Raw genomic sequence first — 27,542 nt, 5'->3', positions numbered from 1 at the left:
AGCTCCCTGAGTCTCCACAGGGCAGCACTGGTCCAGTATGGCCTTTCTGTTGTCTGGAGAGACCATGGGGAAGGTGGTATAGAGAGTGTTTAATAACAGCAAGAAAATTTCTTCAACATTACCTGCCAGGCACATTTCTAAGTATTTCACATGAATTGACTAACTGAATTATCACACCCCTATAAGATAAGTACTATTATTATCATCCACACACAGAGGTTAAGGAAACTCATATACCTACAAAATAGTGAATCTAGGATTAGAAACCTGCAGTCTGAGTCCAGAGCCCAAGTTCTTAACCATGTTATACTGCTGTCAGTTGCACTCATGCATTTGCAATTATGATATGCACAACTCAGGAAATGCATGTAAAAATATTTGAATACATAATGATATTTTGCTTCATGTGCCATGTTTTCAAATAAGTGAGAAGTTCAGTTAGATCAATAAGACAAAAAAAATAACAACTACAAGAGAAAATCCCTATAGGACTAGAATGCCATTTCCTCTATGCATCAATAGCTAATCCATGTAAAGAAAAAGGAGGTAGTATAAGTAATGTTTTGTCATAATAAAAGAAGGTCAAGAATCACATGTATTTTGGCACACTTGTTTAACTCTACAGAAATGTAACTGAAGATTTATTTTCATTGACTGGTTAAATAACTAACAGTAAAGTAACAAGGACAAACAACCTTGGATCTGCACTTCTGTCGTCTCTTTCATATCTCAAGCTAGGAAAGAGGCTTTATAGAAGTTCATAAGCTCATCTCACAAATTCTAAAAAGGCATTTTTTTCTTTCCCAATTTTTTATATTCATAAGTGTATATAAATATCCTATTATATGCATTTTGTAATAAATTTCAAATTTTATAATTTTATAATATAATAGTTTATAACCCTTCCAAAATGAAATTTTGTTAAAAATTCAGTGGAGCTTTGATAAAATATTGACCACATTACTGACTGCTTTATAAATAAGATCATCTTTTAACAAGGTTCTCTTGGTACTTCAGAAAATAATTAAAACCTTCCATGATATGGTAGAAAGAAACTAAAACAAATTCCAGATGAATCAAATAAATATTTAAAAAATTATAGAAAAGCCAGTAGAACACCTATTTGAATATTTATTCAAGTTCTAGAGAAATACCTTCTTAAACTGAGAAATTATTTGGAAAAAAATAGACAACTAAAAATAGCTTTCTTGTGTCAAAACATAAACAGAATTAAAAGCAAAATAACAAATTAAGTGCATATAAATTACCACTTTTGTTTACTTATTTTTAGCAAATATTTTTCAAGACAATATTATTCAGCAAGGTATAATAAGATGGACATTCTAATATAGGTGGGAGAAGTATCAATTGGTACAGTTTTTTCACGAAAGGAATTTGACAATATGTATTAAGAGTTTTACAAACGTTGAGTTAAATGGAAGAACCATGGGCTTTGAAATGAAGTAAACCTAGATTCAAAATTCTTATCAGCTCTCCGACCTTACAACAATCCATAACTTCTTTTCAAAGATGAATAAGATGAAGTAACTGATGGATACAGGGAAGGGCAAGGAGGAGGGATGGGGCAAGAGACAAGCAGATAAGCAATTACAATTCAACACGATACATTCTTTAACACATATACATTAGAAGTACGATTAGTATATTTTCTACGTTTTTATGTATGAAGATTTTATAATTTTAATTTAAAGCAATTTCTTATAGTACTAATATTTTGTTTTCCCACTGTCATTACATGACTTCAGGATCTCATTACCCTATAATCATAAATTCAGTAACTGGTTTTCCCATACCCAAATTTTTATCTCTTCACTTATCCCTTCTGCCAGATTAATTTTCCTAAAGCACAGTTCTAACTAACTATATGACTCAAAGACATACTTTAATCATCTCTCCTCAATTACCTATAGAATAAAGGATAAAAGGGGAAACAGAAAGTATTTATTGAGAGTGCAAAATGAGCCAACTGTTTTACAAACATCATATTCCAGTAAAATAGTATTTTTATAGTATTATTATTCCCACTTTGCAGATGAGGTAGCAGAAATTCAGTGTAGGCAATTAAGTGATGAACCAGCTAGGCAGTGGTGGACTTTAGATTCGACCCATTTTGGTCACTTATACCATTATGCTCTTCAGGCTGTTAGTCCAGCTATCAGATCAATAGGCATCTTCCAGTCAGACAACAAACTTTCTGCTAAAGCCATCTAACATCCAGACAGCCAAAAACAAGCACTACTTTTTTTTACTTCTATTTACCATTCATATTACTCTCTATGTTTAGACCTCTGCACTGTAATAGTTAAAATTTTATTTATTTGCACATCTCAAAATCTCAAATGCCTCTGATACTTTCCTATTAAATTGTTCTCTAATAGCCCCAAATACTTATGACCTCTTTTCATCTGAATTCCTGTGATACTTAACTACTTAAGTCATCAATTTACAGATCAGGTCATGCTACTCATTATAAATGTTTAGCTCTGTGCTAGGCATTGCGATGGGTCCTGAGAAATAAAAATAAATACAGATGATCACTCCCTTTGAAGAGCTGTCAGTTATACTGCTTTAGGGCAATCATCAAGGCTGGCTGGCCTTACAGTTACCATTTTAAGTACCTCATGGCCTCTTCTAGGTTGTAAGCAACGGTGGCATTCCTGTTCTATTTATCTGTGTGTCTCTTTGAGCATCTAACTTACTGCCAGACACACAGTACTTAGAAACTTAGAAAATATTTGCTAAATCATTGAATGACAGAATCTGTTACACATTCACATATTTTGAATTCTATCTTGTAACTGTTTCATGATGCCTTAGACTGAGTTGGTGCCCCTTTACTATGCTCTTCCCAGTACTCCCATAATGTTCTGTATTTATCTCTATGACACAGATGTTAAACACAGAAACACAGAAATATAGAGTTAAACACTGATGAGGAAACAGAGGCCCAGAAAGGTGATGTTACTGCACTGGAGGGCACACTGCTTTTAACTAACAAAAGTGAATGCTGAAGCCAAGACAGAAAAATGGATCCCATCCATTATATCATACTGCTTCTCAACTCAATGAATCATTTAGTACTTCAATAAACACAGAGGAAGTTTATTAATTTGCCCAAATCCTGTCTACACAGGATTTCAATGTGCATTTTAATGTTATTTAGAACATGATGAAGATCCTTAATTTGCTTTATAATTTCAACATTAAATACACCTCATTATAAATTAAATAGTTACTTGGAAATAACTCTTTAACAAAAATCTATCCTGTATCATTCACATTCTATACAGTTTATCTTATTTTTGTATGTATTATAAAATAGTTTATGCATTTTATGATTGCAGAAAAAGAAAGGGGTATAAGTAGAATAAAGCTTATATAAAGGCATGATATATCCCCCTTGGGAAGAGAGATTGCTAAAGACATGTTTAACAAAAGTTTATGAATACCTTATTCCTACAATATTAACTCCGAAGAGTTTACTTTTCATGAATTTGATGTTATATTTTGACTACGTACTTTAATTTATCTTAATTATGGCGATAGTAGTCTAAACATATAAAATTTAAGCTAATTAAAATAAAATGTTTTAAAAACTGGAATGAATAATCTCTTAATTGAAAATTAAAGTAGAAAGAAAATTTTAACCGCCATGGGAGTCTTAAAGTATGTTATTATTAAAAAGAAAATCATTTAAAGGTTCATGAGCTTTTGCTTATAATTCTATTATCCTTAAAATTCTTAATATGTAAAGTTTATCTAAAACTGTGAATAGGTCAAATGATATACAAAGTGCTTCTAAACAATGTTCCAAGTAAAATTCAATGTATAGAATTAAACAAAAGTGAAAAAAAATTTTAAATTCTCAACATCTAAAGATCTTACCTACTAATATCCTGTTCTTCTTGATACCACTTTTTACTTCACCATCAATCAAATCTGTAAGCACCTGACACATTACATCAATTGATTCAAGGTGTTCTGGGCAGTCATTAGATATTTTAAATCTGTCAAACCATACATTGGAGAATCCTCCTTTCAAAGGAGTATATGGCCTGTTTAAAACCAAAAAAAGAAAAAGAAAAAATTAAAATAGATGTTTTAATTTCTAAAAAATTAGTGGTTTGAATAATTACAATTTCCTCCAAGTTTTAAAAGTTAAATAATTCACATTAAAAATATTCCCATGCTGATTGCCTTAACTCTCCTATACTTACCTTGGTTCTATTAACATTTATTAATGCCAGTTCATCATCTTAGTTTCTCCATCTTTTAAGTTTCATAAATTCTCCAGAAAATCCCCATGAAAAAAGGGTAATTATTTATTGTGTGGGCATGTTATTTTTTCCACTCTATTTAAATGATTATTTAAATATTTACAGCTAAATAAATAATGTCTGGCCATGCAAAAAGTCAATACCTCAAGAGGAGAAAATATGATTTACCAAAATGCTTTTCAAAAGGTGGTTAGTTTGTAGCACATAAGTATGAAGGCTACGTTAGTAATTTAAATGTTTCTTGATCACATCCAGGCAGATTATCCTTAGAATAGGAGTCTTCAGTATTTTTGTTTTGTTTTGTTTTGTTAATCAAGAGTTGGAACTATTTTATTTTTAAATCTTCTCAGGAACCTTGAAATGAGAGAGTTTAATGGGATACAAATAATCTTTGGAAGTGCTTATCATACAGATATTCCACACTGTTTGCATCATTTGGATCTCAAATTGGGTGCCTTGTTGGACTTAAAAACATTTTATGTGATAAGATGCCCTGAACTGGGTGTCTTGTTGAACAAGACTGATATTATTAAGATGCTTTACATTTAAGTATGAGATGGGGTGGTTACAGTATTACTGAATCTTGCTCTGGATGCTCTGTTATTTTAAGTATACATGTGTGTATGCACATGTTTGTGTGTATCCCAAGTTATTCCAAATATTCTGTTTTAATCAATTATAATGGGGTTACGGGGTCCTGTATCAAGTCTTATGTTGGTAAAGGTAAATGAAGGGAATGAAAACACTCTTAGAGCTTCCTGTAGCAAACACACAGAAGTTTATGGGGATATATAAGACACACATGGAGAACAATAGTTTTCCAAAGATGAGGAATAGGAAAGTTTAATAAAAGATACAGCTTTTCACTTAGCAAATCTTGCTTTCTCCTCACGTGACCGCGAAAAACAGTTTTATGTTGTAAGAAGACCACAGAAAACACAAACAGTGACAAAAGTATACACTATAATTTGAAAGAAATCTAAACCAGTGATGACCACAGATGCAGGGTTTCTCCTAGACCAACACCTCTACTACTTTGCCCCATCTCAAATTTAGCTATATATTCTCACCCTCCAGAGTCAGTGAAATAAAAGCATAAAATGTACAGCCAGAACAAAAAAATGGAGGGCTGAAAGACACAAGCTGAGATCTGAATGTGCTTCTTTGCATTTTCTTTAGTGAAAAACCAAATGGAATCCTGACAAAGCCAAGGAGCTAGAATTATTCAATTCTCATTCTCTCAACCACCGTAGCAAAACGACTCTGCAGTCTGTGCAGATCTGACCATCAGAAACATCCAACTGTTAGGACCAAAGGGTGGCGCTGAAGGGAATAGGAGAACTACACAACTGCTGTTCTGTATTGGTCTTAACGCTCTAAAATAAACAGATATCCACTTAAGGAGCCTAAAAGTCAAGAGAAATATTTTGGAAACTTTCTCAGAGAAAGTGAAAGAAATCTGGAAACAAGACAGTTGATCCGACTCAGATTTAAAAAGAACTCATCTTCAGAGAACCTCGTATTTACTAAAATATAATCGTGTTATAAACTTTACTTGGTAACATACTTTCTAAAATTTGAATGTGTATTACAAATATCTCTGTAAGTCAGTACATAAAACCCTAACATTTTCTCCTAGTTTATGCACATGCATGAAATCTTGCAAATACAGGCTATTTTGTCTGTGTGTGTATTGTTTTGATGTCTTCCAATTAAGTCCTTTTTATTTTTTTGTTCAACTCTCCATTCCTCCTCTCCTCTCCCACCCCATTGCACATTCTGCCCTTCACACTAGGTAAACTATGTTAATGATCTGGAATGTTTTTCTTTGCACATACATTAAAACATGTTTCTTTACATTATATTTTTTAGAGCATTTGCTTTTCAAAAATGAAATAAGCCTATTTGGTTTTCTTATGTGTCTCATGCTTTTCTCCTTTAACAATACCTCATGGAAATCCTTTCATCTGATATAGCTCTTACCCATCCTTTTAAATAGCTATATAATATAATAAAGGTGTTCCACAATTTAATCTGCCCTTCACCTACTAATGGGCATTTATTTGGTACCCAGGTTTTAGCCACTAAGAACAATTCTGCATCAAACATATTCACGTACATGTTTTTACATACTGGGACTTTTATTCTTATGGAACAGAGTCTGTGAAATAGGACTACTGGATTGAGAGGTATGATTTTTATCTTAATAGATGTTTCAAAGTTGCTTCCACAAAGGCTATAAAAATTCACCTTTCTACAAGAAAGGTCTGAGAACATTCTTTTGCCCAACAGCCCTACCCTAATTACAATAGGTACTAACATACTTTAAAATATTACCATTGAAGGGTACCAACTATAGTTTTAAAATCAACTTTACTGAGGTATACTTTACATATATAAATGCACACATTTTAAATACAAAGTTCAAAGACTTTTGACAATGTATTTCCATTATGATCCAGAACATTTCCTTTATTTCAGAAAATTCCATCATGCCCACTTCCAAGCAAGTCCCATTCACTTCCCAGGCAACTGCTGACTGATTTCTATCACTGTAGATTAGTGCTGCCTTTCCAGAACTCCACATAAAGGAATTATTTATTCATAACGTTGGCTATTTTATTCTATTGGGGTTTTGATTTTTTTTATTAGTTTAGAACCACATCTGTATATTATTGCCATAAATATTTTTCATTTGTATTTCAAGTATTTTTTTCAAATCAATTTCTGTATATTGACATAATGTATTTAAAGTATCTATCTTTTTTTTAAAAGCCAAATAAAAGACTTTTACAATTGATATAATCTGTCCTTTTTTTTTTTTTTGGTATTAAACTAAATTTCTGGGTCTTCTGATTTATTTAAGGTATTCTCAATCCATACTTTTTTACATATAGAATCCAAGATTTTCTTCTAAGATTTTTGTTTTCATTCTTACATTTAAGTTTTGAATTTTTCTGGAATTTACTTCATACATGAAGTGACCTAAGGATTCAAATTCATTTTCTCCCAAATGGATAGCCAGTTGTGCCTGCATTACTACAAAAAAACAAAAACTTTTCTCATAAAGGTGAAATTCTACCTTTGCCATATTATAGTTCTGAATTATCTAGTCTGTGCCAACCTAGGTAAATAAGAGAATTAAACCCTAATACCTAATACATTTACTACCTATAATGAATGGGCTTCTCTCCAAAGCATCTAGAATGGTACTAGTTCTGTTCTATCCTAGGCAAAAATCAAGAAAATGACAAGTCATTTTGTGTGTTCTGTGATTCAGGTGGAAAATTCTGGTTGGGAAAGGCTCTATTTTGTTCCACTGATCTATTTATCTACTCCTGTGTTAGGATCATATCGACTGTATTTACAGTGGTTTTAGAATATGTTCTGAGGTGGAGTCAGGTGGGCCCCCTCTCCCTACCATCATTACTACATGTCTTTCAGACTTGTCCTGTCTATTCTCAGGTATCTAATCTTCTTTATCTCTCTAAGAAATTAATCAAATATTTAGTAAATTCTTAAATAATTTCAAATAATTCCCCTTAAAAGTCCTTGTGGGATTTCGGGACTTCCCTGGTGGCACAGTGGTTAAGAATCTGCCTGCCAATGCAGGGGACATGGGTTCGATCCCTGGTCTGGGAAGATCCCACATGCTGCAGAGCAACTAAGCCAATGTGCTACAACTACTGAGCCTGCGCTCTAGAGGCTGCGAGCCACAACTACTGAAGCCTGCACGCCTACAGCCTGTGCTCTGCAACAAGAGAAGCCACCGCATTGAGAAGCCCAAGCACCGCAAGGAAGAGTAGCCCCCGCTCGCCACAATTAGAGAAAGCCTGTGCACAGCAACGAAGACCCAACGCAACCAAAAAAAAAAAAAAAAAAAAAGTCTTTGTGGGATTTAACTAGTATTGCATTATTGCCTGGGAATTAACATTTTATGACATGAATCTGGGAGGTGGGAAGATTTTTGCAGACTGTGCTCTTCCCAGGATCGGCCACATTCTGGGCCTTACCTAAGGCTTCTCCTGCCTCGTCCCCCAGGCTCTAAGTGGGTACACTGGGTGCAGAGAAGATAAAATCCTGCCCCAGCTCTCTATGGGGACCACCAGAGAGCTTAAATTCTCCCTCATTCCTGTAGGCCTTCTGACTTCAGAAGCTGCTTGGCTCAAGAGAGGTAGATAAATTGGAATCAGAAGGGGAGAGAAGACAGAAAGCATTCTATCCTCCCACCTCCCAGAATCCCTTCTCAGGATTAACTTTCTTAAAGTACTCTGAAAATGAAAGCAGGTGCTTTCCATATAGCATTATGTCACTGTTAGAGAAAAAGAACTCTCAAACGATTGAAATTGTCACTTAAATCACAGTGATCTTCTGAATGAAAACAATATACAACACTCATACTAAAGCCTGAATTAGACTGGTACTTTTTTGACTTGTTTCTACTTCCCTTTTCATTTTCTTCTGTTTCTCTAAGTGTTTATTTGCCTGTCGAAGCACTTAAATAAGGATGATATCATAGGCTAAAATATGAATCATTCTGGGAACTCAGCCATTAATAGAAAAAAAATGACATTCACTTCACTTTTTGTCTTTGACAGTATCTTACTTAGAGATAGATGCTCCACAGAATATAAGTTTTACTAATATAGTAGCCTTTTGTTCTCTCAGTTCTCTAAGAAAATTAATTCTGTTCAAAGGAGATAATAGGAAAAATGTGCTGAGACAAAGAATAATTTTGAACTTTTTTTGTTAAGAAAACAATCAAGAATGCATAATTTTCCTAAGATGTTAGAAAAACCTTTCAATAAAGCATGAAAGGAAGATTGCCTTTTAAAGCAGCTAAACAAACTGGCACATATATTACACTCATTCACCTTCTTCCTCAAATAAACCACTTTATTAGCTGGTATAAAACAGCTCAGACATTACCACCATAAATAAATATGTTTGGCAAAGAACATCTGTGTGGCTCCTCAATCAATCAATCAATCAATCAATCAAACCATTGTACACTGGTAAAATATTAAGCGGGAATGAATGTCCAAGGTCTAAAAAAAGAGCTGACATTTCAGCTTGACACCAAATTTTGTTCCCTGTAAGTCATAAAATCGAAAGGTCATTCATAACCTTTCAGATAACATCATCGGGTTCCAGGCTTCCTCTCTGTCCTCATTTCACTGCTCTTCCCCCAACATTCACTAGGTTCCAGTCACACTTCCCTCCTTTTTCTTCAGGACCACCTCACTATTGATCCAGGGACTTGGCACCTGATATTCCCTCTCCCTGTAATGCTCTTTTCCACAGTGATACCCCCAGTGCCAAGAGCAAGTATTTGTTGAACGATGAATGCCAATAATCATTTGTGATTTGGGAATAATTCTTGTCAGCAGAATACCTAACAGAATACCTAAAATTATTTTATTTTGCTCTGAATATCTTTTGACTTTAATTCTTGTAATATCTATTCTGTGATTTCTAGAAAAAGGTCAAAATTTTCTTTTGTTGATTTGTTTTAGAAAGAACATGTTTCTAAGAAAATAAGTTTTAACATAGTAATAGATATTTAAATGTACCATTTAAAATACTTACCAAAGAAGTATACTATTTCTTCAAAATAGCATTTTTTAATGAGGGTTCCTTGCCAGTGGAGTGTACTTATAGTACAGATCCACTGTTATCAGGAGAGAGATCTCCTAATATCATGCTTCAGGTATGAATCCTAAGTGATGGAGTAATGATGAACCCATTACTAAACCTAAATCAAGAGTGCCTAACCCTGTTTCAGAATATATGTTTAATGAAAAATATAAACATGCACTTCATGTGGAAAAACAGTGAATTGAAAACTAGAGTCACTACTGACTGAATCTTATTACTTTTAGAATTTTTCAAAACACCGAGAAACTATACCATCATATAAATTATTGATGGCCCGTTAAAAATTATTATTATTTTTTAAACGGAAATTCTACTAGTAAACCCAAACCAAGAAAACCTCTAATTACAAATACAGCTAAAGTATGTCACAAAATAAAAATCTTTATTGAGCACTTCAATTAAATATAGTCTAAATTAACATAATAAAACAATGAAGCAATATTTTCCATTTAAATCAACACAGCAACTAAATGCTGATTTTTACTTAATATGCTCCTCACTCAGCTGATTAAAAACATCTATTAAATAGGGTTGAGAAAAGGAATACCTTATAGCCAAAGTGGCAATTCACAATTTAATCAAAACATACTGATATGCTGTAATAGGCCACAACTGGGTAACCATAATAGACTATTGTTCTCTTCTTAAGTTCTTTAAAACATGTATGATGTTTGAAAGCAAAAATTATAACTTTGTTTGAGAGAGTTTTCAATGTACATTGATAAAACATATACAACAAGCATAACATAAAGGTGGGGAGGATAAAGGAAACTATATGGTTGTAAGGCTTCAACATCTTGTGTAAAGTGGTAAAAAGTAAATAGGTGAAAGGTGTGATATGTATCTTATAATCCCCAGAACAATCAGGAAAAAAAAGAATAAATGAAAATAGAGAATTAATTTTCTTAAATCCAAAAAGGATGGAAAAGGATAAAAGAGTAACAAAAAGCAATAAATTTAAATTCAAATATATCAATAGTTACAGTAAATGCAAATGGTCTAAACAAATCACTTAAAAGACAGAAACTGACAGATTCGTTAAAGAAAAAACAAAGCCCAAATATATGTTATCTATAAGAAACCCACCTTAAATATGATATAGATGTTAAAAGTAAAAAGATGAAAAAGATACGCTATATAAACAGTAAACATAAAAGCTGATACATACTATATTATTATTAAACAAAGTACACTTTGAGGAATTACCAGCGATAAAAACAAACATTAAAATATAAAAGTAGCTATTAATGAGGAAGACAATAATCCTCTCTGGGAATGTACATAATATAGCTTAAAAACCATGAAGAGAAAACTGACAGGACTAAAGGGAGAAATAGACCAATCTACAATCATAGTTGAAGATGTTAATACCCATTCTTTACTAATAGAATGACTTAGAATCACTAAGAAAATATAAAACTTGAGTAATACTATAGCCACCTTGAGCCAATGACATTATAGAACACAAAGGCACAGAATAAGTCACCAAGAAGACCTTATTCAAGACCATAATATAAGTGCCAAAGAGTATCTAAAGACCGAAACTGTACAGAATATTGGCAGCAATAGAATGAAATCAGAAGTCAATAGCAGTAAGAGACTGAGAATAGCCCCAAATATTTGGAAATTAACAACATATTTCTAAATAACTTATGAGTTAAAGAAGCTTGCAGAACTCTGTTTTCCATATCTGGCCAGAACAATATCTTTCATCCCACATGCTCTTCTTGAGGAAATAGCACTATGTAACTTCTAAGACTATGTCTTAGAAGGCAATACAGCTCCTTTCTGGTTCTCCTTAGGGCATTTGTTCTTGGAACTCAGCCTCCACTCTGCCAGGAAGCCCAAGACACCAGATAATGAGAACTCATGCAGGTGTTACAGTAACAAGACCAGAGGAAGGTCCCAGCTAATATCTAGTATTAAATGCCAGATATGAGTGAACCTTCAGATGATTCCAGTCCCTAGCAGTTGCCAGTCATCCCCAGCCTTCCAAGTTTTCCCAGCAGATGCCCCAATTATCATAGAACAGAATCAAGACATTAGTGCTGTGCCCTTTCTGAATTTCTAACCCACAGATGTGTCACCATAATAAAAAGTTGTTTGGGGTGGTTTGTTACACAGGAGTAATAATGGGAACATAAGAGAGATTGGAAAATATTTCAATATAAATAATACTAAAAATACAAAAGAGAAAATTAGTGGGAATTAGCTAAGGTAGCAATTAGTGAGAAATTTAGAGCTTTAATGTAATAAATAGGAGGAACTAATAAATATAAGAGCAAATATAAATGACATAGAAAACAAATAAAAGAGCAAAATAACAAAGCCAAAGCTGGTTCTATGAAAAGATTAATAAAATTAATAACCCCTTGGCAAGATAAAGCAAGAAAAAAGAGAAAAATATACAAATTATTAATATCAGCAATGGAATAAAAGATATCAACACAAATCCTAAAGGCATTAAAAGGAAATATCACAAACAACTTTATGCCAATAAATTTTGTAAATTAGATAAAAGATACAAATTCCATGAGAAACACAAATGATCAAAACTGACAGAAAAAGAAACAGAAAATCTTAATATTCTCATTATATGAAAGAAATTGAATTTATTATCAAAACCTTCACAGAAGAAAACTTCAGGTCCAGATAATTCCACTAGTGAATTTTATCAAACACTGAAGGAAGAAATAGCACAAACTCAGAAAACAGAGAAGGTAACATTTCCTAACACATTTTAAGAGACAGTATGACCTAGATAACAAAACTATATAAAGACATTAAAGAAAACTACAGATCAATATCCCTCATGAACACAGACACAAAATTTCTCAACAAAATAATAGCAAATCAAATTCAGCTGTATATAAAAAGGATAATACATTATGACCAAGCAGGGTTTATAATAGGAATGAATGGTTGGTTTAACATTTTAAAGTCCACCAATGTAATTCACCATGCTGACAAGTTGAAAGATAAGAATCAAGATTATCTCAAAACAATACAGAAAAAGCATCTAACCAGTTCATAAAGAAAACTCTCAGCTAATTAGGCAAAGAAATAAATTTCCTTAATAAAAGGTGCAAAGAAAAAACCTACTAACTAACATCTACTAACTAACATCATACTTAATGGTGAAATACTGGACACTTCCCCTCTAAGATTACACAGGAAGGCATTCCCTGATTCTATTAAACATTTTATCAGAAGTTCAAACAAGCACAATCAGGCAAGACAATAAAATAAAATAAAAGGAAGACAGGGAAGGAGAAAGTAACACTGCCTTTATTCATAGATGATATGATTGTTTACACAAAAATCATAAGGAATCTACTAAATAACTACTAGAAATAAGTGAATTTAGGAAGATAGCTAGATATAAGAACAAGAAACAAATATAAAATGTGTTTCTATGTACTTGTAACAATCAAATTAGAGATTTAAATTTTAAAAAAATCCATTTACAGTAACACAAAAAACATAAAATATTTGTGAATAAATTTGGCAAAAGACCTCTATACTGAAAACTCTAAACCACTGCAGAGAGAAGTGAATAGAGATCTAAATAAACAGTGACACACCATGTGCATGGACTGGAGGACATCAACTTTCTGTAAATAAACCTGCCATGGATTACATGCAATTCTAATCAAAATCCAAACAGGTGTTTCATAAAATTGGTAAGTGGATTCTAACATTTACACACAAATGCAAAGAACCTAGGATGAAAAAGTGTTAAAGAGAACTTATACAATTTGATTTCAAAATTCCCTATAAAGCTATATTAATCAGAACAGTTTTATATTGGCATAAAATTTGAAAAATAGACCAATGAAACAGAACAGAGTTCAGGTAAGAATCCATTAAAATATGTTCACAAAAACACAAAAGTACTTATAGCAGTGACATACATTATTTTCAAAAACTGGAAATAATCCAAATGTCTATCAACAGTAGAATGGATAAATAAATGTGTGGTATATTCACAAATGATATCTACTCAAAAATTTTTAAATGAACTACTGATAAGCACATAAACACTATGTTGAGTGAAAGAAGCCAGACACAGAAGGTTAAATTATCCCATTTAGTTGAAATTCAAGAACAGGCGAAACTATACTACAGTGATAGAAATCAGAACAATGGCAATCTATGTGTGGTAGGAATTGATTGGAAGGAGGCACAAGAAAACTTTCTGGGATGGTGGGAACATTCTCTATATCTGAAGTAAACAAGTGCATATATTCATAACAACTGATTGACCTGTATGCTTAAGATGTTTGCATTTCACTGTAAATTTTACTTTTAAAGAAACATATTAGGACTTCTGGTCACAGGATTTCATTAAGAGAGTGACAATGCAAACCAGACAGGGACAAGATATTTGAATTCATACGTCTAACAACAACAACAGCTGTATCTAAAAAAATACAGAGCTTTAACAAATCAGTAAGTAAAGGATAGACAACCAAATAAAAACATGGGCAAACAACATGACTGGGCATTTCTTTTGAGGATATCATCTGGAAATTTGAGCACTGTCTCCTCACCTAAATTAAAATAAAACTGCAAACCCAAATAAGGCTTAAGAATACAACCCAGAAACACAGTTCTGGAAAATTTCCTCAAGGATTATCGGTAATTCTTTGGATATTTCTGTATCTTGCCCACAAGGATATCAAAGACTACTCTAAGTAACTAACATTCATTGAGTGCTTATTTTATGTCAGACTTCGTGCTGAAGAATTTATGTACATTATACGTTCAATTCTCACAACTCTGAGGTAGATACAATTATCTCTACTTTAGTGCTCAAGAAATTGGGACACCATTAGGGAGGCAATATACCTTGCTCAAAATCTTACAGCATTAAGTAGAGAAATCAGGATTCAATCACAGGTCTGCTTAATCCAAAAACTGCATTCTTAAATACTGTACCACAATAATTCCACATATCTTCAATCTCCTACTGAATAATATTATCATCTTGGGTATTTCCCTGACCTACTGGCCTAACAAGTACAGCAAAAAAGATGATGAGTATTACACTACTGGTTCTTTTTTTTTTAAATGATTTTTGTTTAGCTTGGTTTTGAACTTCATATAAACCCAGTCTGCTTTTTATTTATTTATTTAGAAATTTATTTATTTTTTATTTTTATTTTTGGCTGCGTTGGGTCTTCATTGCTGCACACAGGCTTTCTCTAGTTGCGGCGAGCAGGAACTACTCTTCGTTGCAGTGCACGGGCTTCTCATTGCAGTGGCTTCTCTTGTTGCGGAGCATGGGCTCCAGGCACGCGGGTTTCAGTAGTTGTGGCATGTGGGCTCAGCAGTTGTGGCTCACAGGCTCTAGAGCGCAGGCTCAGTGGTTGTAGTGCACAGGCTTAGTTGCTCCGCGGGATGTGGGATCTTCCCGGACCAGGGCTTGAACCCATGTCCCCTGCATTGGCAGGTGGACTCTTAACCAGTATGCCACCAAGGAAGTCCCACACTACTGGTTCTTACTCTATCTTTACTAGATAAAATCTGAAGGGTCCCCAAATCCAAAAAGTTAATCATTGTAAGTGATTTTAGAGATCTAGTCAAATCTATTAATTTCTGATGTGAAAATTAAGACACAGAACTGACAAATTCTTCATTAATGGCCCTTATAATTTTATTTTAATTAAGAATTAGATGACCTATTTCTAAAAGTCTTCACTTTTCCTCTTTAACTGAAGTACTGGTTTCTCAGAGATTCCGCATTGTATAGTACATACCAGATTTTTCATTCAAACTAATTACAAGGAATAACAAGTGGATTTATTGTTGATTTATTACTATATTTGTCACTTTAGATATGTATTACATATGCTTCACTCTTATTAATATATGATATATTGAAATATAAATGGCATTAAAAATGTCTAAATATAACATAAAAGTGACTTCAAATATATTTCCAAAGCACATACCCATTAACTAAGCTGAAAATTGATCAACAAATTAGTAGTCTGCTCTTATTTTGACACAACTCTATATTTTTCTTTTCAGTCTTCTTTGAGAGGCTGTTAAATTATAAAGTAGGTATCACTGTAAAGGCAACAATTAATTTTGTGATCAAGAAAAAATAATTAAAAATTTTGAGTGTACAAGAAAAAAAAAATCACACATCTATACCTATCTATTTATCTAACTATCTATGTATCTACTTTTGTGGTTTTTTTTGGCCGTGCCACGTGGCTTGTGGGATCTTAGTTCCCCAACCAGGGATCGAACCTGGAGCCCTGGCAGTGACAGCACTGATTCCTAACCACTGGAATGGAAAGCCAGGGAATTCCCAATCTAGTATTTTTTTAACCTAACCACATTACATTAATAACAGGCTAAGTTAAATAATGCAAATTGTTCCATTTTTGGAAAACAATTTGGAAAAGCTAATCCCCTAAACAAAAAGAAATTGACTTTAAGACCTCTGAGCACTTTCTAGGAATTTTTCCTGACGGAAAATAAGAAATAAGATAAATAGGTATGCATAGTGATAAACTGAGGATAAAAACTAAAATGGTCTATGACAGGAAAATAAAAGAATGTAAAATATCATTTTAATAATTTCATATTGATTACATGTTGAAATGATAATATTTTGGATATATGGGTTAAATAAAATAAGCTATTAAAATTAATTTTACCTGTTTCTTCTTCCTTTTTTTTAAATTTGGTGCCAAAAATTTTAAATGTATATATGTAGCTTATAGTATATTCCATTGATAGCATGGTCTAAAATGTCTGTTGATCTGTCCAAATAGCTATTGACTATGAAAACATATAATAAAAAGTTACTATGAATTTAGTAAAAAATTTCAATGCTTTTATATTTTATTAAATCACAACAGCACCTACAAATAATGCTTCAGAGCATATGGAGATTTCTGGACTCTCAGAAATATCTGTGGCCTAAGTATGAGGTACACTGCTCTAGAATTCATATCATAATTGGTGATGACATGATATTCATAAGCTGAAAAATAGTAATTCCTAGAATCATGTTTCCAATGATCTTCCATTCAATTTTATCAGCCAATTACATTTATATTTAGCCAAAACTGAACTTTTCTTTCCCATTCCCATGGGAAATACCACTGTCTTCCTCCCTCTTAACTTCACTCACCCTAAAAACCAATAGTAAATAATAAGCTCTTTGGACATTTTCAAAGACCTTCAATTTACAGCACAAAAATAACCCACTGGCCATTAGGTCTTTTATCTGCACTACCAAAATACTGAACTGCTCCAAAATTATATTAAAATAATAACTTTTTTTTGAATCTTAAATCTTACAACAAAATTACCATTTTATTGTTCTACCTTTTTCAATTCTATCAACTCAGGTAAGTAAATTTTTAACAGTAGATATGAAAAGGTCCTTGAAGTTCTGCTTCTATCAATACTTCTCCTTAATACTAAGTTTACAGAAAAATAAATCAAAGCATTTGCAGAAGCACACAGTGTGCTAATAAAAACAAATCAAGAACAGATAATGGGAAGTCAGATTGGGTTGCATAGTTCAGCACAATATTTCACTTACACACACACAAAAACTTGTAAATCCCAGTTTAAGAGACCATGTAGATATTAATTTAATAATCATAAAAAAGCAGTTTGACTTCAAAACTATACCAGTCTTATGATTGTGCATTTTGTTAAACATGTCTACAGGTTGTATAACTATGTATTAAGTAGTTGATTCCATGTCCCTATTCTGGTTTACTGATTCAAAAAGCTTAAAATTATTTCTAAAACCTTCTATGTGTAGAAAGAATGTCACAAAACCCTTTTTCCAGGGATTATGAACTCTGGTTTAACTGAATTATTAGAAAGATTATCCTTGTTTGAGTTATTAGTTTCTTTAGGGGGTGAATGAAGGGGAAAAGAGTTTGAAAGATGAGCAATCTGCAGGGCCACAGAAAGCAGAGTCCTGTAAACCATGCCTGGGACAAAGTTTAAGTTAAGAGCTTCAGGGAATGCTTTTCAAAGAATAAATTACTCACCTAGCAAAACTTGGTCTAACAGAGTAATTGCTAAAAAAAAAAAAAAGTTCTGGAAAAAAGAATCCCAATTTAAAATATTTTAAATACAACATTAAGCTGAAAAACCATCTAGCTGGTACAGTTATATGTATTTTATGCCACAGAGTTATACTGAGTAATGATTTAAATTACTGCATACCTGGGAGGAGCTGTTGGATAGATAACTTTTATGTGCTGGAATGTTAAATCTTGATTTAAAACTTGCTCGATCCACGTTCTCAATCCTGGTCCAGAATCACCTGATGAATCACAAAATCTAGATTAAGTTAAAACAGTTTGACAATACAGTGTATTTAAAAGCAGTCTATAACTTTCATGTCACACACAGGTTGGAACACAGAATAAAAAAGTCTTCATAAATAAAAATAACTGTATAGAAACCGATTTATTAATGGGAAATAACTGATCAGGCATCAATAGTTAGAAATAATTTTGATTATTTCACTCCTGACTTCACTTTAAAGACCTGTTTAACTCTGAGTTTTAAGTTTCCTCATTTGTTTAAAGGATATAATAGAAACAAACAAATCAATTGATTTTTCTAAAAAAGAAATCCTTTCCATATCTGATTTTAAACAGTCATTCATTTTTTTTACTCTTAAAACTAGTAACTTCCTAAAGTGCTTATAAAATTTTGTAATTGTAACAACCTAAAACAATTTTCTTGGTTAAAAAACCAAATTTCTTCAAAAGGGGTACTCAGCATACTTTTATTTTTTACTTGAAGAAATGAGAATTTAATTTTGGCAATATGTTTACATAGTCTAAAATAATGACTGTACATCCCATGGCTGAAAAACAACCAAGCCTCATGCAAGAATTAATATATGTGTATTTCCATAAAAAAATGGAAGGAACTATAGGTTCATTTTATGTGGTCCTAAAGAGAAAATTTTCAAGTTAACAACTCTAATTTTTAATCAATCAATTCATTAAGACAGCAATTTAAAAAGTATCTACTGAATACCTACTAATGTGTCAGACACTGTGCTTACTGCTAGAGAGGCAGTGATGGGAAGGTGATGGGGAGAAAGAATTCCCATACTCATGGAGTGTATAGTTTATTGTGAGAAACAGACATTAGTCAAATAATCATATAAATAAATGTGAAAGACAAATGTAACCACTGCAAAGGTAAGACACTTCGTACTTCAAGGGTTTATTAGATTCAGAATTGACCCAGTTCAGGATTCAGGGATAACTTCACTAGAATATAAACTCCACAAGGCAAGGTTCCTTTTGTGTTTCAGCCAGTGAGTTACTTGTTCATCTGATGCCTAGGACAGTGCTGACACAAACTAGGCATCCAGTAGATAGTTGCTGAATGGTTTGAACTGCGATCTACAGGATGGTAAAAACTGAAGTGCACAAGGAAAAGCATCTCAGACAGGATATGGCAAATGCTGAAACGCTGTACAGGAAGCAGTATGGCACTGAAGAAGTGAAAAGCAGAAAATGAGAGGAAAAGCAGTGAATGCAGGATGGATCCTAACATCCCGACAAAGCCTGAGAGCATGGAGAAGCCACGAAGGTTTTTTGGGGGCAGAAAGGGGGCATGCTTCTAAGGATTACTCTGGAAGCTATGTGAAGATAGACCTGAAGGAGGACAAAGATAGATGTGGAAGGATAGTTAGGAGGCTGCTGTTCAGATGACAGATGCTTAGCCTACAGTGACAGCAGTGGAGTATACAGAAATAGATACTAGAGACATTTAGGAGATAAAATTAAAAGAAACTGGCAGCAGATTAGTTATGAGGGGTCAATTATGAAGGGTTTCAGGGTGACGGCGAGGTTTCTGGCCAGAGCTATATACACCAAGACGGGAAACACAGGAAGCAGCAGGTCTATACATGCTGAGTGTGAAGCACCCCTTTTTTTTTTTTTTTAACATCTGTATTGGAGTATAATTGTTTTACAATGGTGTGTTAGTTTCTGCTTTATAACAAAGTGAATCAGTTATACATATACATATGTTCCCATATCTCTTCCCTCTTGCGTATCCCTCCCTCCCACCCTCCCTATCCCACCCCTCTAGGTGGACACAAAGCACCGAGCTGATCTCCCTGTGCTATGCGGCTGCTTCCCACTAGCTATCTATTTTACATTTGGTAGTGTATATATGTCTCTAGGTCCTACATGAAGGGTTGAGTAAACTACAACCAGCTGGAGGACAAAATCCAGGTTCTTAAGAGCTGAGAGCGTAGAACAGTGCTTTGCACAGTGGCCATGTAATAGGTTATTTCTTGAATGAATAGATTAATGCATGAATGACTATTAGGCAGTTGGATAAACAGGTCTAGAGCTCAAAGGGGATCTAAAATGGAGACACATATTTGTGTCACATGAACGGAGATAAAAATAGAATCTGTGAGCTTGTATGGAATTTAGCCTGAGGAGAAAAATGTAGAGGGAGAAGAGAAGAGGCCCTAGGACCGAATTTTGAGGAAGCCCAACATTAATGGCCAGGGAGAGGAGAATGAGTGTGAAAAATACATACACAGGTAGAAAGAACCAGGAGAGTGTTTCAAGAAGAAAGGTGAATACTGCTGACAGTTCAAATAAAATGATGACTGAAAAATGTCCATTACATTTAGCAACACAGAGGTTACTGCTGAATTTAGTAAGAGCCAACTCAGACAATTCGCTGAGACTTACTATATGGGGAGAAAGCAAGTCATGCATGATTTGGGCCTGTGTGAACCTTAGAGCTCAGTGTGGAATACAGACATTAAATTACGTAATTACAAATACGGTGAATGCCACTGAAAGAAGAACCACAGTGTCCTAATGGAGCGTATAATAGTGAATTTATCTAATCTGAGAAGCTGAGCAAAGCTAATTAAGCTATCATTTGTTTTCATCATCCTTAAAGAAGGTACTCTTTTGGTATTTTAGTAGTTGGAAACACTAAAATTAAGTTGGTTAGATATAACTTATGTTCCTATATGATGTTCTATGGCTGCCACAGCCTAGAAGAGAACCTCAAGTTTCCAAGATTTTTAAAAAAAACAAAATCTGCCTCTAAACACTTTTTCAACCTTGAAAAGCAAAACTAAATGCTACAAAACAACATGCATCCATCCATTCAAAAAGTCCGCTCTTTAAAAAGCCAGCACCTTATTCCAAGAGTATGGTAAAACTGTTAAAATTGGTTTGCCCACATTTGTATTAACCAGAAGCCAAACATATCCTATAACATAACCACATATATTATTGTCTAATGTAAAATCATATTCCCAATAAGTTGGAGCTCAAAATACACAGGAACTGCATTATACTTGCATAACTGGCAGGATTCTTTGGATAAACTCTTCGTTCAAAGCACAGAGGGAAAAAATATATACGTACAACTCTGGCTTTCAGAGACATATGGTTACAAATTTTAAAATGTCAGTAATTTGAAATTGACAAGAGTGAGGAATAGTAACTTTAAGCAAAGCTGTCCAGGGAAAAAAGAAGAAAAGTCTCAGACTTTTTATGAAATTATTTATTTATTAAAAGGACTGTGGTATTGGGGAATTTCTGGGTGCTTATAAACACCCTTGGAGCCCCAAATAATATTAGCATTAGTCTCCGAGTTATAAGCATTGCTGTCATCTTAGACCCCTCATCTTCTAAGTATATTTCGTTAGTCAAGTCTTTCCCTTCAAACATCTTTGGGCCTTTTCTTCCCTATTTCCAAAATGATACCTCCTAGTTCAGAGTTTTTTCAACTTACCTCTCCAGAGCACTGATTTTGGAGTCAGAGATCTGGGTTCAAATCCCAATGCCGCCACCACCACTCACAGTAATAGCCAAGTGACCATGGACAAACTATTCAATCTACCCAGACTCATTTTTAAAATGAGAATATTTCCTACAACTGCCCTTTTCCAGGTTTCCACCCTGTACCTTTACAATCCTCTCCACTATCCAATCACTGTCTTCTTTAAGCCTACATAAGTCCCAGCTCAAAGACCACTTCCTCTGGCAACCCTAACAAGCTCTTCATTTTCCAAAAGCCTTAATAATGCCTATCCAAAGTTTTTTTCCTTACAATTCACTTGGCAGTAAATCATGCACCATCTTGTGATCTCTTGTGATCTCCACTGCTGAGTCAAACTAAATGAATTGTTTTTAAATTTAGGTAGGCCCCCTGAGGACACAGGCTGCATTTCATTTCTTTAAAAAACATTTCCCAAGAACTTACCCTGGGCCGCACTAGGGATGCAAAGATTCAAACAAGGGTCCTTAGTCTTGAGGAAGAAGTGAAGTGGGGAAGACAGAAGTAACTACAGGTAGTGTAAGAAACGCTATACAGAATTAAACACGTCACTAAAGGCAGGCAGTGGAAGAATACCTGTCCCTGGGACTCAGAGTTGACTCTGTGCTTTATCTTGGAGTCTTAAAGAAAAGGGGGGGCGGGGAAGGAGGAGGAAGGGGAAGCAGGAAAGAGTGAAGGGGGAAAGGCACTCCAGCCCTGGCATGGTCCCTCACAGAAAGGAGATAAATAATCCACTGCGGTTGAAAATTCCAATCACTAGTAGCTGACTCTGAAAAGTACTAGATAATGTTATTTGCCTCTAGCAAAAGACTTACCTTTCTAACTTGCTCTGTTTAAATTTGGGGGAGAGACATGGGGCGAGGGAATGTGTGGCAATGGTTGCAATGGAGAGAATGTAAACAGAGGGCTGGCCGAATGACGGGACACAAAGGCCAGAACAGCGGGCCAGTGACTGCAAGACAGGCAAAAAGGAAGACAAGGCGGGGGGGTGTGGGGAGGACGGCCGGGGACAGGTTACCAGACCCGTGTGTCCACAGCCGCGGGGCTACCGAGGGGACAGTCACCCTCTCCGAGTCCACCGCGCCCTACTGGGGCCAGCGCTTCTCCCACTAGGGCAACACTGGAGGAACCGAGTGGGGGGGAGGGGGGGGCGTTTCCCATGCTGCAGTAACCGGGACGGAAAACTGTAGTCCACCTGAGCCGTGCAGGAAGATCAGAGAGGCGCTGTGCCTCCCAGCCGGCGACACCATGCAGCGTTGCAGGCGAACTGAACCCGACGTAGCCGCCATGACTGCCGCCACGACCAGAGATTCACAAGCCCCACCCCTACGCTGTCCCGCGGGCCCGCGCACGTAGGCTGGCAGGGGGCGCGCCTCGAGAGGCGCATGCGCGGCCGGGCTGCGCAGTCCTGCCTCCGGGTCAAGTCTGAGGCAGTTTAGGCTGTACTGAGGCTTTGGTTTTGCCAAGACTGGTATCATACAGGTGACCCCTTCGGTAAGGCACGGATATACTTCTTTGCTGTAGGATTTTCAGCTGCAGTCCGAAAACTCAGGACTGCTTTTGATTTGGAGAAATATTGGTGTTATGATGTTTAAAATTTAACATAAAATAACCATATTTTACCTTCTCCTGTGAGACTTACACAGGATATTTGTAGCATTTTATATACAGGATAAGACAGCCATGTAATGATAACTCTTCGTGTAGTTTATAAAAATAGTTTGCTTAGGAAAATCTGATTGAAAGAGGTACCGTTTCATACCTATTAAGGTGGCCTTTTTTTTAAATTTTTGAATTTAATTTTATTTATTTTTTATACCGCAGGGTCTTATTAGTTATCTGTTTTATACATATTAGTGGATTTATGTCAATCCCAGTCTCCCAATTCATCCCCTCCTGCCCCACTTTCCCCCCTTGGTGTCCATAATTTGTTCTCTACCTCTGTGTCTCTATTTCTGAAGGTGGCCATTATTGAAAAAACAAAATAAGTGTTTGTGGAGAAGTTGGAACACTTGTAGATTGCTGAGGGGAATATAAAATTGTGCAGCAGCTGTGGAAAAGTTTGGCGGTTCCTTAAAAAGTTAAACAGAATTACCATATGATTTAGCAATGCTTCTTCTAGGTATACATACAAAATAAATGGAAGCACAGCCTCAGACACTTGCACACCAATGTTGGTAGCAGCATTATTCACAATAGCTAAAAGGTGGAAACAACCGAAGTGTCCATGGATGGGTGGATGGAAAAGAAAATGTGGTATACACATACAATGGAATATTATTCAGCCTTAAAAAGGAATGAAATTCTGATACATGCTACAACACAGATGAACCTTGAAAACAAACTGGACATAAAAGACAAATATTTTATGATCCCACCTATACGTGGTCTCTAGGATAGACAGATTCTTAAAGACAGAGTAGAGTAGAATAGTGGTTACCAAGGACTTTAAGCCGGGGCGGGGTGGGGGGGGGGGATGATGGAAAGTTGTTGTTTAATGGGTACAGAGTTTCTGTTTGGGATGATGAAAAATTTCTGGAAATGGTGATGGTTATACAACATTGTGAATGTGCTTAATGGCACTGAAACTATACACTTAAAAATGGTTAAAGTGTGGTAAATTTTTTGTTATGTATATTTTATCACAATTTTTAAAGTACCAAAAAAAAAGGAATTGCTTTCTATATCAAGGCCTAATCATAGACATCTTTTAATACTGAGGGCTTCAGTCCCAGCAGGTGGCTCACTCCTCATGTAAAATTCAGCAAACAACCCAGTGGAACTTTAAGAGCCATTAAACACCAACCTTCCATTCATTGTAGTCTGCTCCATATTTAAGCAATTGCAACTTATCTTTTATTTGTTCAAGGTAATTATGCTACTCCCAGGTGACTGAACTGCTTATCTTCAGATGCCAAGATAAACTCTATGCTATCAGCTATGCTGTCCGTGGGAATGGCCCTACATGCCATTAGTTAACCAGATCAAAAAGGAACTCTTGTTTTCTTTCACAAGCCTCTAGATCTTCAGCAGAGAGTACTGAGAATGAAGTCATTAAGGAGGACAGGCTGGGATGGGCTGAGCTCTGATAGCCAATTCTCAAAAATTGCTTCTAGATTAGGATTGACATATATACACTACCATGTGTAAAATAGGTAGCTAGTGGGAATCTGCTGTAAAGCACAGGAAGCTCAGCTTGGTGTTCTGTGATGACCTAGATGGGTGGGATGGGGGGGTGGGTTGGGAGGGAGGTCTAAGAGGGAGGGGATATATGTATACATATCGGTGATTCACTTCATTGTATAGCAGAAACTAACACAACATTGTAAAGCAGCTATACTCCAAGTAAAAAAAAAAAAAATTACTTCTGTCTCTAGATCTGCCTTCCCCACTTGAATTCTCGATAACTTTCAAGAGCCAGGTGAGAAGAGGGCAGTGCTATAGGAGGAGTGACCACTGGAGATATGCCAGGTAAGGCTTTGAGTTCTACTCTTAGAACTCCATTTACTTCCAGAAAAACTTTTCTGTGCACTACCCCATGCTTTTGAAATGGCAAAAAAATCAGAAACATAATTATTATGATTATTATTGCTAATAATAGTAAAATAATAATAGTAAAAAACAGTAAAACATTGGGACTTAACTAGGCATCATAAGTAAATTCCCATAAAACTGAGACAGGCTGGAACCTGGGACCCTTTGCTGCAGTACTTGCACCTGGACAGACGTCTCCTACAAAATACAGAGAAACTATAAGGGACTAAAAATAACTGCATGCATGCGCAGTTGGGGCAGATAATGAACAAGATACAAAAAGACTAAAAACCCGATTGCCACTTCTGAAGAGCCAGGAGCAAAATCAGGGGACTGCACATGCCCCCTGCACACAGCACCACCAAAGGGGTAGGCAAACCATCTAAGGCACCCCTCCGGCCTGACCCTTGGACACATCCCTCCCCTCACCCCATATAAGGAACTAGCTCTCCCCCACCTCCAGGGAGCAAGCAGGGGGACCTGTTGCTTGTTCTTGCTCCCTGCGGCTGCAGCAGGGACCCCAGTAAAGCCTTGCCTGAATTTCTTGTCTGGTCTCTTATCAATTCCTATTGATTAAGGAGGCCAAGAACCCTGGTCGGTAAGAAAACTGTGCACTATTACTATCTGTTTTTACCAATGAGGCTCAGAGGGGTAAAGAACTTGGCACAAGCTCATACTGCCAGTCATTTGTAGAGCCTTGACTTGTATATTGGTTCTATCTGACGCCAAAGTCCAGTCACACACATTTACACAGTAGCTCACAAAAATTAGGGTATGTTCCAACTATGCTATTTTAGGAAAAAAAATGCTTCTGGGATTTAGATTGTAGCCCTTTAGAGTCTCTATCGATTAGGAGTTCTGCGTTTCTTCAAATTATCCCCAAGTCTCCTGGTTTTATTTATTTATTTTTGGCTGTGTTGGGTCTTCGCCTCTGTGCGAGGGCTTTCTCTAGCTGCAGCGAGCGGGGGCCACTCTTCACCGAGGTGCGCAGGCCTCTCACCGTCGCGGCCTCTCTTGTTGCGGAGCACAGGCTCCAGACGCGAAGGCTCAGTAGTTGTGGCTCACGGGCGTAGTTGCTCCGTGGCATGTGGAATCTCCCCAGACCAGGGCTCGAACCCGTGTCCCCTGCATTGGCAGGCAGACTCTCAACCACTGCGCCACCAGGGAAGCCCAAGTCTCCTGGTTTGCTCCTCCACCTTGAATGAGCACCAGTTCACCTTGAATGGGCATCACTTTCAGCAGGTAGATAAGCAGTACCTGAATGCTGGGATTCTGAGTTTCACCTAGAACTTGAGCCTTCCCACATTCAGGATCATTATTGGAATAAGCCAGAGTCTTATAAACCTAATCACAATACTCTTTTATTTCCAGTGATTTCAATGCTTAGCTATTGTTGCTATTTCTTTCATCTTTATTCATAGAACAAACAGAAGGTTTTAGATTACTGTATTTAGAAATGCCAGCTGGTAGGCAAACTATTGAACAAAAATGTTTTGTTCCTTTCATGTAACTTTGTTTTGTAACTTTCATGTTCCTTTCCTGCATTACTTTGCAATGTAATTAAGTCCCAGGATGGTTGTTTGCTTCTTTTCTGGTGGATCTTTTGCCCTTTTGAACTTGGGGGAAGAGTTATCCCTGGAAGATTTTTCTTCATACATTCTTTTACTCTTTGTGTATCTCTTATTTTTTTTGTTTTTTACTCGTTTCCTTTCAGCCAATCCATATGCCCCTTATTGATGCACTCCCTTTTGGTAACTTCAGTGTTTAACCTCAGAAAAACAAGTAAATAAAATAAAAGCAACAAACAAACAAAAACAAAAACCCTCCCTTTTTGTAGTGTTTCAATATCTATTGGGATCTAAAGATAAATGGTAAGGTGAGAGTTTAGTTTGCTGTGACACTGTGTGTTTAGAAATCCTTTAGGACACACTTATTGGCTTCAGAAAGATGATTGTAAGATAAGCCATTTAGAGTAGTATATTTGGTACTTTCAAATGATCACAGTTAATTGGAATCACTTTAGTCATCAGACAATACACAGTTTGTGCATTTGTTGTTTTCCTCATTCTTGAGCATCAAATCTTACCCTCTTTGAGTTGGTGGGTTTTTATCTGTTGCATTATGCAAAGAGAGAAACACATATACATTAACAGTACGTACACATTGGACAAAATATCTCAGTGTTAGGTAATACTTAAAATTTTATAAACTAACAAA

At 35.5% G+C, this 27,542-nt stretch overlaps 1 protein-coding gene and 1 long non-coding RNA gene across 2 annotated transcripts in view; both read right to left on the bottom strand.

Moving 5' to 3' along the window:
* LYPLAL1 (lysophospholipase like 1) overlaps nucleotides 1-23,281 on the bottom strand; it is a 36,919-nt gene extending 13,638 nt beyond the window's left edge. Inside the window, exons 1-3 of the mRNA XM_082427765.1 lie at nucleotides 22,987-23,281; nucleotides 18,168-18,267; nucleotides 3,907-4,076 (exon numbers count right to left, since the gene is read on the bottom strand). Of these exons, the coding sequence (XP_082283891.1) occupies nucleotides 3,907-4,076; nucleotides 18,168-18,267; nucleotides 22,987-23,269 (553 nt within the window). The 5' untranslated portion in view covers nucleotides 23,270-23,281. The remainder of the gene's footprint in view (nucleotides 1-3,906; nucleotides 4,077-18,167; nucleotides 18,268-22,986) is intronic.
* LOC309644750 lies at nucleotides 8,179-16,529 on the bottom strand. The gene is made up of 2 exons (XR_014254590.1): nucleotides 9,888-16,529; nucleotides 8,179-9,346 (listed from the first exon to the last, which is right to left on the bottom strand). It is a non-coding gene; the product is annotated as an uncharacterized lncRNA (long non-coding RNA).
* Nucleotides 23,282-27,542: the final 4,261 nt, after the last annotated feature.

This window comes from Balaenoptera physalus (genome assembly GCF_965194825.1).
Source record: "Balaenoptera physalus genome assembly, chromosome: 1".
Lineage (NCBI taxonomy): Eukaryota > Metazoa > Chordata > Mammalia > Artiodactyla > Balaenopteridae > Balaenoptera > Balaenoptera physalus.
The sequence above is the reverse complement of the archived record's forward strand: the minus strand, read 5'-3'. Positions and strand labels throughout refer to the sequence as shown.